This window comes from Thunnus albacares, chromosome 7, assembly GCF_914725855.1.
Source record: "Thunnus albacares chromosome 7, fThuAlb1.1, whole genome shotgun sequence".
Lineage (NCBI taxonomy): Eukaryota > Metazoa > Chordata > Actinopteri > Scombriformes > Scombridae > Thunnus > Thunnus albacares.
Genome location: NC_058112.1, coordinates 21577036 through 21592910, shown reverse-complemented (window position 1 = coordinate 21592910; position 15875 = coordinate 21577036). Strand labels below are relative to the sequence as shown.

The following is a 15875-nucleotide window of genomic DNA, read 5'->3' as shown; positions in this document are numbered from 1 at the left end:
ACAGTGCTTGCTGATGGCTGCTCCAGAGAAGGGGCCATATGGGGGCAGGGTGGAACTGGGCGGGGACATCATGTAGCCCAAGAGATGGCTGCACTGTGTTCCTTGGCCTTCATACGCAGCGCAGCTATGCTGGAGGACTTGCGATCTGGATCAACATTGATATCATAGCCATTGATCCCCCCGCCCATTCCGGGTCCCCCAAAAAGGCTTCCCATATGTGTCTGTCCCATGTGGCTGCTCCCTGGGCTCGGCACACCCAGGAAGTCAGAGACGCCTCCATGACCGTGAGGGTGAGGGGGCATGCAGGAGGGGACAGAGTCACAAGGCACGACACAGCCCGGCACTGGAGATGCTCCACTGCTGCTCCCAATCCACGAAGGGTTCTGGATCTGAAGGAGAAGAGCAGGGGTGATGAGACGATAACAGACCTTTCCGATTAATTATTGATAATTCACCTTTCACAGCCAGACTCTGATACCTGTGCATAGTTCTCGGGCCGAGTAAGAAGAGGCAGCTCATAAGCAGTGGAGAAGTGTGTCCGGACCTGTTGCATCTGGCCAAAACGTTCTCTCTTCCTCCATTTGGCTCTGCGATTTTGGAACCACACCTACAAAGAAAACAATCCATAAGGAAAATATCTCTAAACTACAGACCAACCACTACCAAACAAAACCTGAATATCATTTTAAACATGGCTCTCATAGCTCTCACATCACCTGCAAGCCTCAGTACTGTTTTGCAGAAAACGAGGTCATCGTCTCCTCTCAGCAAGGCAAAGTAAAACTGAACCACATAAAATGAAGATAGTGAAGCAAATAAATTCTAGAGCACATGAAAGTCCAGGCCCAGGTTTTAAGACTTGACGTGTCTTTAAAGTGCTGTCCACACGGAGCTATTGATGTGAAAATGGTGAGTCTCCCCTGGTGCTGCACATTTCAGCTCCTCCCTTTGATACACGGGCGTCTGCCTCCCTTCATGCTGCCAGCGTCGACAGATCCACATCTGGGCCTGTAGCCATTCATAAATCACTCCAAGAAAGGTGCGCTCTCCCCCACATGTCAGCACAGTGGGATACAGTGGGGAATCCCTCTGCATAATCCATGAAACTAAAGTTCAACTTTTGACCAAGAGTGTATTTTTTTGTCTGTCTTTGAGATTATTAAGTATTGGATGCAATAGATGTAGGTTTTTCTTGGTAATTTCTCCTCATGAGACTGATAGACGCTACTTTGCAGAAAGGGTGTGTTTCCAGAACCTGCTGACAGACCAAGTGCAGGGTATTTAGCCCACTTCTCCTTAAATGTGGAAGGCACTAGTGGAAAGTAGGACCGAAGGGTGAGTGACAGAGTGTTATGAAAGAAAGAGCGTTTTAAGCAAAAAAAAGTTGAGTTTGCAGCCTGAGAGAAATCCACTGAAGTCACTGTCAATGCTGTGCAATGTAGTAATCCATGATACTCACATACTAGTATATTATATTCACACCCTGAAGAATGCACAAGTGTTTTTTAATGACTCTAGCCCACTGACATAAAGGCCTTATATTTTTCAAACCTACCGTGAGTGCCTTGACCTGGATTTTTTTATGCCTTTTTTTTGTCATAATTCTTCTGCTCTCCTTGATTATTATTAGGTCTACCTTCAATGAGCACCAGTGATTTGGAGGACACCAGTAGCACTCCTGTTACTTCTCTCTTTTACTATTATATTTCTGTCTACTCTGTACACATGACATCTATTACATGTCTGTTTTGGAAGAGAGATCCCACCTCTGTGGCTCTTCCTGCGGTTTCTTCCATTTCTTTTTTTACCAGCTGAGGCAAATATGTGATTTATATATAAAAACAGCAACATTATATTGATTATAGACATATAACCACCTCATAGATCATAGGCACCTCTTGGCGTGAGCCATTTCTTTAGTTTCAGTTACATGTTTAATTGTTACAGTCCTTTATAATTGGTTAAACATCAATTTGGACACAATACTGGCCTTTAAACTGTGTTATACATGTACAACAATCATTTTAGGTGGGGTAATGTCAGACTAAAAGCACTATCTGGCTATGAATTGTATATAACAATAAATTTAATATAGAAATTACTGATATTACCAATGTTCTTACCCTTTTAATGCTTTTTACATTTATTTTTAAAGTCTTGGTAAGCCAGTGGTACCCACCTCATTTATTTTTCTACATTTTCTCCTTTGCTAACCACACATCTCTGCATTCCTCAATATATAATCAGTTGTAACTTTTGCAGATCTTTTTTCTACAAAATTTTCTCACATCTCCATTCAAGAGAATAGAAAAGCAAAAGAGATGCTGGGAGTCTCCACATGTTTATCTGTATCTATTTGTTGGTTGTCTGAATCTTATCCTCCCAAGAGGGTAGGGGAAACTTCTTCAAAGAGAAAGGGGGAGCGATCCTGCTTCGACACAGGGGTTTGAACTTGGATTGTGGGTTGATTCCCAGCCCAATCAGCTTGTGGTTTTCACAGTCCCTGACATGCAATTTCCCCTCAGTCAACCTCTTCAAATCCCCCCTCTTGACTCTCTCTCACCATTTCTCTCTGTCAATTCAAACACGGCACAATTCAATGACAAAAAATGAGAAGGGTCGCACAGAGATGTGAACTTCACAAAAGCAGTATGTATGATATATTAATCACTCACTGACTTTGTGTTAAGGGGAAGGAGTGGATATTTATCAAATGAGATAACCAAGTGTCCCAAAGTGCATTCATTTTTCCAGTCACTGAGTAGACCACTAGCGGTTTCATTTTCAAAAGAGGGACCATATATGGCTTCCTGTAGCTGTTGCCTATGTTTTTGCGAGCTGACATAAAGAAATGTCGTCTGGCTCCAACATTCCTCAGGTCAGCTGGCGAGATTAGAGGACAGCTCACCCTTGCAAAGTGGTAAGCTGATATCTGAGGTTGTGGCTGAACCCCAATGTCAAGGTGAGGGGTTGCTGCCCTTTGAATTATATCATATGTTTGCAGGAGGGCTTGGAGTCTATTATGTTCCCCCGGAGGATTTGAGGTCTATTATTGTTGAAGGTTCGTCATGTCTTTCCTTTGGTTGTTCTGGGTTATCCAAGCTCATAACATCACAGGTCTCCAAATATAAGCTACAACACAAAGGGCCCTGATTGGATTGATAAGAATAAAGCTCACTCATGGTATAGTTTTGGCTTCTAGAAAGTTATGACACAGTTTGATTTGTCTGATGTAGTGTATTTCAGAGCTCAATATTCACTCACCAAATACAATGCTTTATCAGTTTTTAATCTTAATTGTAATGGATCAAGATAACTCAACTTTACTCCTTTACTCATTTAATCTCTTTGTCGTACTCCCACCTCACTGTTGAAGCTCTCCTCTCTCCTGCTCCCGCCCCTTCTCTCCTCCCTCCTCCTCTTTTAAGTCAGAGAGGGGAAGTGGGGATATTGGAAAGTGAGATGGGAGAATGTTCAAACTGGAGCTTGTTTTCATTTCATGTTTAATTTCCTGACGCCTAAGCCCTTGGCTTTCCGCAGCTAACCCCTCTGACCTTTCGGAGGCGTGCAGACGAGAGCAGCGGACCAGGCATACGCATACACACACACACAGGATACACACGCATTTACATACCATTTCATATACAGATTTCAAAGTCTGTCACTGACGAATGTGTTCTTTTAATCTGGACGCTCTCACACACTCACTGGGACCTTTTTATAAACAAGCAAACAATGTCTGAGCACATATATACCCCCTTGTCTCGGTTTCTGGGTACTGAGTGTGTCATGTTTCACAGAGAGTTTGCTCTACGTAGCTTTGCCTTTGAACGGCAGTAGGAATGAGACCCAAGCCAAATAGTTTGGCAGAGAGATCATTTGGGGAACATTATGAAGTCAGATGTGTCCTTTGCTGCTCCATGTCTCCTATTCCCCAACTTATAAACTCCTAAGTTTTTTTAGAAGCGAGTCTAGTGGTGTGCACATGCAGAAAGCCAATTAACACGAAGAATTTTTATAATTTGTCATAATGAACAACAGTGACCCGTCCTGTATATAATACCCAAAAGGATGATATTTACCAACTGCAAACACTTACTACTCTTGTTTATTTTATCCAGCAGACATCTGCAAGGAAGGTGGCTCAGAGCTCTTGGAGCTCAAAGTGCTTGGCGGTGATACAGTAATTGCTAAAGACGTTGACAGCAAAAGGCAGCTTACAGAGCCATTAAAGAGCTTTATTTATGCTCCAGAGCCAGCAGGCAGAGAGAGGAAGAGGGAGAGAGGGAGGGCAGAGTGCACAACTCCAAAAGCAGCTTTGAAGTCCAGGCGTCTCACCTCATCTCTGTCATCCAGGACCACTGCGATTGATAGAGTGCCTCAGCAGTCACTCACACACAGCCTCCTCCTCCATAAAACGTAGGCAGTATGGTGAAGTTCAAGTCTGAGGTTTGGAGCTAATTGTACTAAATAAACTGGTGGCAGCAGAAGTCACAGATGTGATTATAGAAGACTGCAGCCGAATTTATGAAGACATTCATCATCAAACTGAGGATGAAACTGTAGGACCTTGACATTGGCATTTTGGCAGAAAACATCTGTACTCTGGATTTCAGTGCCTGTTGTTTTGGAGATGAAAAGGATTCTCCGATCGCTTGCCAAGCTTCAAGTGCCCCTTGGTATTCAACAATTGGATATCCCTGGACTTTGTCTTGATGGACCTTGAAACTGTGGGATTTAGTCTTGATTGCGTGCATATTTAGGGTCTGATTTTAGAACTACGGGTCAAACCTCACAGTGACTCAACAGAGTCTGTTGTGTGCCTGTCAGATGAGGAAGTTAATTATATTCATCTGGGGAATAGATGGGTCTGTGTGAATGCAACATGAATGTACTTATTTTACTGTACCACCACAAGGACCAGGCCAGGCTCTCTGTCCCTGACTATGTCTTGGACTACACGTGGAAATTGAAACTGGCATCTCAAAGTGTTTTTTATATCCTTGCCAAATAACTTTGATGGCTTTTCTTTTTTCCATGTGTTTTCCCTCCCTGCCTCTGGAGTTGTGCGGTGAAGCAGTTTGAACATGGTAGTGCAGGGGAGAAACCCTTGACCTCTGACCTTCTTGCAGAGTCTGCAGCATGTAAGAGCTAAGAGCAGAGTATTCCCTCAGTCCCACCCATCCCTCTCTGATCTAAAACTGGCAGGCAGAAAGAGAGATGGAGAACAATAGGCCTTGCTGTCTGCTGTTCCGAACAATCTTTGTCAACATGCCAGTCTTAACTCTCCCAGCCCTTTCTGTCAGTTCCCCGAGTGATTATTAGCATGCAAACATGGATGACTGCATTCATACAGCACAGCCCAAAACTCGTGGCAGGGCACAGAAAAGAATTTTTTTGCATGTAATCTGGTGTTCCTCACCTGTACACGAGCCTCTGTCAGGTCTGTCCTCAGTGCCAGCTGCTCGCGGGCATAAACATCTGGGTAGTGTGTCTTCTGGAAAACTTTCTCCAGCTCCTCCAGCTGGTAACTGGTGAACGTGGTGCGATTGCGTCTCTTCTTGCCCTTGTTGCTCTCAGCCTCGCTTTTGTCCAGAGGGCTGGAAAGGTCTGAACCCGGCCGCTCGCTCTGCCCCTTCACGCCAGGCTCCTTTAGGTTCAGGTAGCTACCTTCCATCCCGGGAGGGTCGACACTTGAGGGCAACTCAGATTCTGTCAGGCCACTGTTGTCTTTTCCTGCATGGATGAGATTAAAAAAGAGATAGAAAGAAGTGTGGAAAGTTACGATTAATTCTACTTTATTCTTTTAGTTCTGTGGGTTGATGGCACTGCTCAAAAATCTCATAAAACATGCTGGGGATTTTAAAGTTTAGATTTTACACTATGGTTCTAATGAAATAAATTTGAGCGACTTTGGTTTCGGTTGAAATGAGCCGTTCCTACAATTGTTATAAGAAGCATGAAGAATCAAAAAGCCTTTCTCAATTTATTTAACTGTGGCTTTACAAATAATACAAATCATATTCTCGCAAACAAGCTATTTTAACCAACTTTCTGACCAACTTAGGACTGAATAAAAAGGGCCACATGTTGTCAATAATAGTCCTATAATTATAGTTACTACTGAAATATTTAGCAGAGCAATACTTTCTTTAAAATGTGTGTTGCACTTGGTGAATGTGGCTGGATAAAACCATGGTGCCTCACATTCAAGCCAGCCAGCGCGTCTGCTCATCATCATGTTACAACATCCACACGAAATGACATTTACTTTAAGCTTACATCACCTCTGTAATGTTTTATTTTAAGGTTCAAAGGCCTTGTCTGTATGCAGCACGTCTAAAAGTTGCAGAGAAGAAATGTCTCTTTCTGTTTGAAAGGTATGTCACTACACATTGGCGTGACCTGTGACACAACCCTCGAAGCTCTCTCCGCAGTCAACGCTGCACTCTCCCTCACATCTCTCAATCACGCCACCTGAAACCCGAGCCACGCAAAACCTGCTCCATCTCGAGCCGTGTATGGTGGGCCTTGTGTACGTGGGGCGACCACGCTTACCCCACAGCCTTGCCTCACAGATGTAAACAACATTGTGTTTGTCACCTTCAATTTCGCGAGCCTCCATTTTGTGACAGACCTGGCTCTGTTCCTGTCAGCGCTTGCTAGCTTTTTTGTTTCCTTTTAGGAGATGAAGAAAGCTGTCCCTTCTCCTTCAATAAACAAACAGCTGTATGAATAAATAAGCTGAAGGGCTCTGGTTGCGGGCCAGTGAGAACAGTGTGCTCTGTCAGCCTCTCTGTTTGCCTTTCCTGCGCATGGGCACGGGGAGCGCCTGGTCTTGACTGTATTGGTCCAAAACCGGCGCATAATGGTCTCCTCCATATAAACAGACTTGTGAGTCTTGTGCAACACAAGTGTAACTTTAGTCCAAAAACATTTGTCTCCCAGTTCGGTCAAGTTTACGATGATTAACTTAATAGTTATGTATGCTTATGTGAGTGCATTTTCCTTATGTGTGAGCATTTTCTGTCACTTTGCATTTCGTTTAGGAGTAACAACCTCCTGTCGTTCTTAGAAACCCAGTAAATGGGGGAAAGAGAGTTGACACCTTGTGGCTAAGATGACTGAATAGTTTTAGAATGATGAAGCTAGGCGGTGGCTGTCTGCAACATGCATGTTTGTTTTCATGGATTAGTATGCCTTTGGCTAGAGTGTCCCACAATGAGATGTCAATAGTCATCCCTCCAAACTGAAGCAGCCCTCCCCTGCTCTCTAGCTCAGACTTGCCCCGACCGAGACGCTAATGGAACAACACAGCTCGCCCAGCTGGAGTTCATGACCTCATATCGCTGTGGCCCACCTGTCAGACCCTCTTACAGTCTCCACGCAGGCAGATGTTCTGACATCACCAACCCCTGCTTTGGCCTCTTATTCTAAAGCTCTGTGCAGTAATTTCATTCTACCCCTGGGCAGGAGCATGGCTGCAATGTTAAGAAGTAAGACAGCTCAACTCCGGGTTCCTGCTTGGCATTTGCATCTGTGAGAGAAAATACAATTATGCCCCTGAGCAAGGCATATATCCTGTGAGGCAAAGGGTACAGCTGGGCGCACAGATGAGGGATGGGAAGATGGTAGGATGGCGGCTAGAAATGTTGTAATGTGTTACTCAGCTGTATACAGACATCACCAACATTTACACTAAAATCTGCACTCTACCTTAATCAACATCATTCTCTCCGTCTCGTACTCCAAACTGATCTCTTTTCTTTGTCACGCTAATGTTAACCACACACAATCCTTTGCCACAAACATCTTCCAGTATTCCCGCATGCTGAGCTGTATTTTCTGCACGCTGTTCTTGAGAACACAGCCATCACACACTGCTTTCTTTTGGGAGCCAAGATTCCACTGCATTGGCTCCAATTTCTTTGGCATTCAGAGGAATGTGTTTTTTGACTGTTGTTCTCCCTTCAGTATTCATCAACGTATATAAATGCAGGGGAATATCACTGGCTGATCCTGTAATTTGCCAGAGTTATTCTGTGACAAGCTACAGACCTCTTCAGTTAGCCGAGGTCAGATGTTTACTAGGGTCAGCAATTTAATCACTGCTGAAAACAGAGAGAAAACATCAAAGTGTAATTTAACTGGTTGTAAAGCAACATGGCACCCTCTCAGTTTTTATGGAATGGGACGGGGAGGGTCAAGTGAAGCCAAATAAAAGAAACACTATAAATTAGTAACCTGGGGAAGGGTTAATGACCAAACACTAAATGGGGAAGGGAATGCTTTTAAACAGAGTGCTTTAAAATGTTCTCCCAAAACACTCAAAGCTGACAGCAATCTGCCACAATGGGTCTCCACTTATCACACCTTATATGGACCAAATAAAGTCAAATATTCCATTAGTTTTGGTCACCAACAGGTGACTATTAATTTTACATGCACTGTTGATTCACAGACATGCTTTGGGCTGGATTATTTTTCCGCAGCACAGTCTAAGACTTGATGTTGACTGTTGTTTCCTCAGTGGAAGGGAGGCTCCCAGATGTTCCTGAGGAGAGATCTATGCCAGCGGCTCACGCAGGAATGCATATTCCCTGGGAAACTAAAATCTTTCTGTTCAGCCTCAGCTCCTGATAAATTGACACGATCATGACCTCACTACTGTCATAATACCTTGGGCCGTGGCTGTCACTGCCTTTTATCAAAGTGCACAGAAATAGCTTTTTTGAAATGTAGTTATTGAGGAAGTATGCACATTTTCTTCCAAACTTGATAAAATTGTTTTTAGGTAAAACTTTTCATTTTAAAAAGGACTCTTGTAGTGTTTGCAGTTAAATGTGTATATCAAAATTAAAAGTACATGCTTAACCTAATATATCGGTGCAGAGAACCACTCCATCGTCAAAGCATTAACCTCAAAAATGAAAGGGCATAAGACTTTCTCTGATCGTTTGCTGGTTTATCTTTTTAATGCTGTGATTGTGTGTGTTTATAATCAATGTTACAAGTCAGTTCCGGTCTTGAGCATTTGCGTTCAAATAACAAGATTTTAAATGTGCTTATAAATTATGTAATCAATAATGACCTCTAACTAGCTTCTTCCTGTCTTCCAGTAGACTGAAATTAATTCCACTTCTACATATGAATCATGCTGGAATCACGTTTTTCAATAAGTATTTTTTCCTTTTTTGTAATCTTAAAGAAGCATAAAGAAGGTTTGTGCTGCAGCCAGTGTCAAGCCAGTTATGATCTGGATTACTTCCCACCCCTGGCTTTATTAAGTAATATATCAAAATAAGAAAAATATTCCTTTGCTGAAAGCAAGCTGAGCAGAGAAAAATGACTGCTGTTAATCATGAACCAAAAAAGAAAAATCATGCCTTTGCTTTGTCCAGTAGTTTCCATCATTAGTCTGTCATAGTTGGCTTTTGAGTTGTCATTTTTCTGACTTCTAAGCGTATAAGCCTTTTATCCCTTTTTTGGACCATATCATAGTATTGTGTAGCCAAATGTGTGTAGTATTCAAGAACTCTTGAATCAGAGATTAGATTTACCTTATCGTCCATACTGTAGATAAGAATCAAGGAAGTAAATATAAGGAGTCAGCACCAACCTCACAATCAAAGGCACAGATCCAAATGTGTGCCAGCTGGTTAAAGTTTCCAAATCATTTCATTATTCTGTCCAGCGTGCAGATCATAGGTAGGCAGTGGAGGTTTACCTTCCCCTGCAAGCGAGGTGACTGAAAGTAAAGGCCAAAGCATGCTGCCTCTCTTACATAGCTCTGTAGAAATCTGCACAACAGCGGGACGGTGCAGGAGCAGAAAAAGACATTTACAAAAATAACTTTCTCATCAAACACAAGTTCTCTGTCCTCAGAGTTACATGAATGTCTAATCTGTCTCTTCATTTCATTGCAGGCAGGTTGCTGCTGCTTTACCTCCTGAATTTATAGAAGCCATTACATTTTAACAAGTCAGGAATTCATCCTTTCAAGCGTGCTCATTTTATATTCTAATTTATTCTGGTTCACAGACACATGTCGGCATGATCACAGGTGTCACTCTGGCATTTGCTTATTGTTCACATCGACACAATGTGTTAGTCATCAGCACATGCATATCCTGTGACATCACTTCCCCGAGCCTTTTAACATGTACTTAGCGTACTATATTTTGACAGGATGCTTTTAAAATGCTGCCAGAAGTTTTTGAGGTCTTGTTTTGGTTTTCATGCGCTGAGAAAAATGTTTTAAATTTCACAGGATGCTTCAATAACCCACTGAAAGGGAAGGAGGGGTTGTTTGAAAGTACAAAGACTGAAACATTGACTAAGCTTTATTCTATAAATGTGTGATTTTCTTTAAACAGTTATTTTGTGAAAAGACAAAAAGGATGAGGCACAATCAGCCCTTAGTAATTACCAGTGTTCCCACAAACACTACGTTATGTATCAGCAATGCAGGATGCAACCTCAGTATCAACCACAGGCCTATAAACACAATCTCCACTCTACAGATTTAGCTTAAGCTCCTATTGCATTCTCTCACATTTATAATACAATTGTGGGAATATTTTCATCCTGAGTTTGTGACTCTAAAAGTTTACAGTCTCTCTATTGTACCAATCTGCTTGTATCAAACGAAAAAACTGAAATTAGTTTAAATAACCGAATCAAAAAATATATATGCAATACAACTCATAGCCATAGAGTTCAGTAAAGTACGTGCATGTAAACAGTCATTCCCACATGTGTGCAGCTTTCCCAGAAACTCTTCTCATTTCTCCCGAGTCTCTCAAATCATTACTCAACCTCTATGTCCATTTCTGACTGCTTGCTTATTTGTACAAGGTATTGTTGAGACGGGGTTATGTAAACCAGTCCCACTTTGTCATCTCAGGGACTCTTTGGAGATCTGGTGTTTGGGGAGTATGAATAATAACTATAGGAGCCAGTAATGCACATCTGCCTTAGATTAATGCAGACCTCTCCTGCAGTGCTGACCTGCATTCCTCAGCACTCGATCAGCTCCGGGGGTTTTATTTCATTCATTGCTGTGTGAGCAGGTAGACGGCTCCATCCCTGTCCCTCGCTGTGGGACCGTCTCACTGATTAACAGCCACTTATGGGAAGAAACCGCCAACCTGAGCCACTGCTGTGTAGAAATATGGTGATTCACTCCAAAGATAATGTTGAGTTTTTAATTAACATTTGGTTTGAGACTAAGTATGATTTTTATCCAAACAAAACAATGTAAGCCTTGGAAAACACCATCCTTTAGAGATTAAACAGTAAATGATGTTTGAGCATATTTGAATATGAATTTTAAAATCTGATTCAAGCTCTTAAATTTTTATAATCTTGCACATGTTGGGTCATACCAAGCGGCATTGCAATACAATTATTAATTGAATGAATTACAGAAATAATGCCAACATGTTTGGAGGTGTCGTCAGTTCAGTATGTGAATATAAGGTGTAAATATCATGCAGCTTATTCCAAAAATATTTCACATGATCATACTTAATTTCAACAGAGTCTACACAGTAGATCTACATATTTGCTTCACTTTTATTTTAGTGTGTTATTATAATATAAATATTACCATTTTATGCATTTTTTTTCCTCCTTTTTGTGTGTATGTGTGTATACAAACACTGTTGTATGTAACATCCTCATAATGACACAAACACAAAATGTTGGGTTGCCATGTAAACAATATTACAGTTGTAGCCGAAATTGCCACACAGAAACCTCCCTTTGGGTATGAGACGATTTTTGTCACCATAATGGAGATAAAGCATCAGCATTGAGCAATATATCTCCCATTGAGGACCACACATAACAACACAAGCCTGTTGACGCCTGAGGCTTTGGCACGAGCCCAAAGTATCCTCCCCAGAGCCATGATGCCTTCATCTGGCTGCAACATTTTCAATAATAACATTGCAGAGCTCTTCTCAAGGGAGGCATGTTGCATTTAATGATGGTGTTTAAATGGTTCTGTCAATGCACTTGCCAAATCAATTCACTTCAATGAAGGGGTGCTCTAATCTGGTTGGAGGCAATACTCTCAAACTCGAGGAGAAGTGACAGTTCAGCCTGAAATAAAAAGTGACTCCAGTCAGAAAAATAGATTACTTTGCACTTTATGGATGTATTTTGGCAAAGTGTGGTACTGGCTACTGCGCAAAAAAAATAGTTACACTGCAGTCCGAGTTGTAGAATTTGGACAGTTCAATTTTAATTGTTACACCTAATGCATAAATTTATCAAGCTCTTGGTGTATTTCAATTGATTTGCTACTGTCTATCCTCTATTTTCTAAACTTCTTCTATTTTCCAGCGCCGATTTAAATGTATATTTAAAGTTTAGGTGGATCAACACGCGTCAAAATTCAGCCATGATAATAACACATGTTTTCTTCTGTGACATCAGCGCCATGATAAACATCTGGATTGGAAATATAAAGGCGCCAACGAGTCTATACACTGAGAGCTCACCCAAATATTAATTTTATATTATTTTTTAGAAGTAGACTGTAATTCTTATAGTAGGGTGTAAATTGTACAATTGCACAAATTATATTATTAGCTATGGAGATTTGTACAGTTGATTAATACATTTAATGGATGTTATTTAACAGTTTGTTCTTGTGGATCTGTTGTCACACAGAAATCGTTTTGTCTGTTTAATGTTTAATGGGGTTTATTTTTATTTTAAAGCCCCACCTTTCATAAAATGAACATTAATTAGATTTTTTTTCATCTTTAAATGGTTTCAAGATACATTTGTATTGCAACGAATTGGCGGAATACAGTCTGTAAAGATGTAAAGCTTTCGTTTTAAATTAATGTTATTTATCGGGACGCCCATGTTGTCTCTCAAATAATTACATTTGGTATTGAATTGTCTACTAGCCTGTACAATGGCCTGTAAATCGTGAGATCTTAGGTGTGAACTGCTTCTCGGAATAAAAAGTGGTTTTACAGTGTGAATTTTATTTTCTACAATTCATAAAGTGGAATAGTTTCGCCAGCTGTCATGCAGTTATGTGTCATTAAATAATCACCTGCAACAAAAAAAATGCAGTACAAGGGCTTGGTGAGTTAAACTGTTTTTAAAATAGTCCAGCTGAAAACTGACAATTTTCGCTTTTACCTGATTGCGCTTGAATTTTCTGTTTGTGCGTGTGCACCCGCGCAGGAGGCCTCGGTGACCTGTAGTTGATATTTAAATATTACAATAATTCATAATGCGCATTTCAGTGATTATCAGTGATTTAGAGGATTTCGCGTGTATACGCGTATGCAGTTGTAGGCCAGTGAGACAAGTGACAGTGATGCTGCAGCGTCACTAGTGATGAAATTACACAAATAGTGATGTGGGAGTAGAAATGAGAAAACTAGGCCTATATTACCAGCAGTCTGTTAACATCATAAAGTCAATAGACCCCAAAAGGGCAAACATCCAGTCTTAAAATAACTTGATCACCTCTGAGTCTGAGCACGCATCCCTATAAATGGGATGAATTGTTAAATGTAATGCTTCAATTATATCTGACCTTGCAGGCTCACAGGGCAGCTCGCTGATATATACATTAAATCCAATCAGCTCCAAATTCACTACTATATAGTTACTTATTCTTTGCACCTTTTATTGGAATTTCTAAAGGTTTTGATTTATGCTAAATGATTCTTTTCCGTAGTTATAGCAACAATTACAAAAAGTCAGATTCTTCCCCTCATAGCTCACAGTTGCTCACATCAGATTGATAGAACTACTTCACCTTGTCACATTAAATATAACTTTATATTCAGTTACAGACGGTGGCTGAAGCGAATCGAGGTGTGTTTTATTTCCTTCTTGCTCTCTTGCTCGTAGATTAGTGACTTTCAGATGCTGCATTACACGACGATAATAACAGTTATTTCCCCTTATTTGCCTGCGAATATCTCCCCTCTGTCATGCATTTCCCGATATGTTTCTTCATATATGCATCTCTCATCTGCAACTCACCATAGCAGGGAATGAGCGTCCCGTTATGTCCGCTGTCCGGGTGCAGCTTGCTGCCTTCAGGCGGAGTTTTGCAGGTCGGTCGCTGCATGAAGAGCTGGTATTTGTTGAAGGTGCCCTCCTCAGCGCCATCCAGTGATTGGCACTCCGGCTGGAAAGGACTCCGGGACTTCTCTCCGTAACCCTGCCCTTTACCCGGAATGAATGTGGGGCTGTATTTGGTTTCAGTCGTCGGGAAAGTCCTGAACGGGTTCGTCTGGTGATCCCTACCTTGCGCAGTAGATGGGCTATAATATGAATCCATCGATGTCATATCGCAGTATGAGACGCACGTATCTGCGTTCATACCTAAAAAGTTATATTAAAAAAAAAATCCACACGGTTCTTCTTTCCCTCCCCTTCTCTAGACAGCTATTCTCCACAATTTCTCATGCACTGACAAACTCACACTGACGCACTCATACACACACACTCTCACACTGCCGCATCTGGGACTGGTTAAAAAATGAATCAGATGTTTTCCAGAGACTGCAGACTGAACAAATGCTAAAAGCCCCCTGAAGGTTTGTCGGGGTAAAGAGAAATGCTTCGCTCAAGCTGATGCCGCTTCAGCAGCCTACAGTTGTATCTGACACACAGCACTCCGACCTTCAGGCTCCACACACATCTGAAGTAGGCCCACACCGAGCTCAGCCTGCGCTATTATGCAGCCAATAGAAATGGGAGGTCAAGCTCAGAAGGGGGAAAGCTTTTTTGGTAAACACGCGGGAGACACAACACATGACATTAATGTAATTAGAGGATGAATGTAACAGCTTTGATTCCTGCAGTTGCAACCTTAGACCCTAACCTCTGACTTTTTCTCCGTTTTTCATTATATTAAACTTTAAAGCGTTTAAACAGCGTTGTCTCCATCTCTGTCAAAGTGAGCCAGACTTGGTTATTAATTGGTGTTTGTGAAAAAATGTATTTTTGTATTTTATTTGACTGCTACATGCAAGAAAAAAAAGACTTTTAAATGAAGTGTAAATATAAGGATCAAGCCAGGAATTTGGACCAATAACAGCGTCTAAGGTCAGCCGATGTTAAGCTTAAATATTATATAAATATTTGTGTTTTAGAGACCTTTATTAAACCAAACAACATGAATCGTTTGACCGGAGAAGTCAGAGAGAAGTCACTGCGGATATATCCACTTAATGTGGAGAATTAGAGCCCATCATTGCAAACAACTTCCAGGCCTGTTATTTGAAAATTGGCTACTTTTTTAATATTAAATTCATTATAAACCATTAAGCCCATGATACTCAGTGAAGCACTTGGCTTCGGGTGCTATGAAAATCTGGTAAAACGACACCGTGCCAGTAATTTGCCTTTTCTTGGCTATAAAAATGTGAATTAAAGCGGTTATAGCAGTGTTTAAATGAAACAAGATAGGCCTTTATGCCTGTCGGTAGTCAAACTGAATAACTTGAATCACGTCCTTTAATTCTTGTCCTCTTTAAGCCATTATCGAGATTTAGATGTAATGGCTTAATATCACCAAATATCAATTAGAATAAATGAGAAAAATAGACACAATGTTTTCTCTTACAGGAAGTTTTTGACTTCACAACGTTGACCAAATGTTTATGCTTTTATAATTAGACTGAACGATAATTGTAGGATAATAATTAAGGCCAAATCATTATTATAATCATTACTGTTGTTATTGTAAGTGCCTGAATTTTATTCTAAAGGGATGAAACGAAATAATTATTCACATAGTCAGGCTTCAATGCAGATTAATGCTGTATGAAGTTGAGACTCGCTCCGCCCTTCTATTTTCCAGCATAATTAACGCATTAAATTAA

The 15875-nt window shown here is 41.1% G+C and overlaps 1 protein-coding gene and 1 long non-coding RNA gene across 5 annotated transcripts in view; one reads left to right on the top strand and one right to left on the bottom strand.

The window, feature by feature from the left end:
* Positions 1-15875, top strand: part of LOC122986141 — a 54881-nt gene that overhangs the window by 16229 nt on the left and 22777 nt on the right. Inside the window, exon 4 of one of the 4 annotated variants that reach the window (XR_006404245.1) lies at positions 8531-8874. The exons of 2 other annotated variants lie outside the window; for them this stretch is intronic. This is a non-coding gene — a long non-coding RNA (uncharacterized LOC122986141). Of the gene's footprint in view, positions 1-4; positions 83-8530; positions 8875-15875 lie in introns of those variants that run through there. One more of the 4 variants, XR_006404246.1, reaches the window with a different exon arrangement.
* On the bottom strand, positions 6-14702 carry alx4b (ALX homeobox 4b). The gene is made up of 4 exons (XM_044357250.1): positions 14026-14702; positions 5423-5736; positions 479-607; positions 6-389 (listed from the first exon to the last, which is right to left on the bottom strand). Exons 1-4 carry the CDS (start codon positions 14366-14368, stop codon positions 69-71), a joined length of 1107 nt encoding a protein of 368 aa, XP_044213185.1. The 5' UTR covers positions 14369-14702; the 3' UTR covers positions 6-68.

Bases quoted from the DNA above. Each gene is read 5' to 3' on its own strand.
- alx4b (XM_044357250.1), bottom strand. From the start codon at position 14,368: ATGAACGCAGATACGTGCGTCTCATACTGCGATATGACATCGATGGAT. The intron at 5,737-14,025 runs GTGAGTTGCAGA...TCATCCATGCAG, and splicing joins GACGCTCATTCCCTGCTATG to GAAAAGACAACAGTGGCCTG. The intron at 608-5,422 runs GTGAGGAACACC...TTTTCTTTGTAG, and splicing joins TGACAGAGGCTCGTGTACAG to GTGTGGTTCCAAAATCGCAG.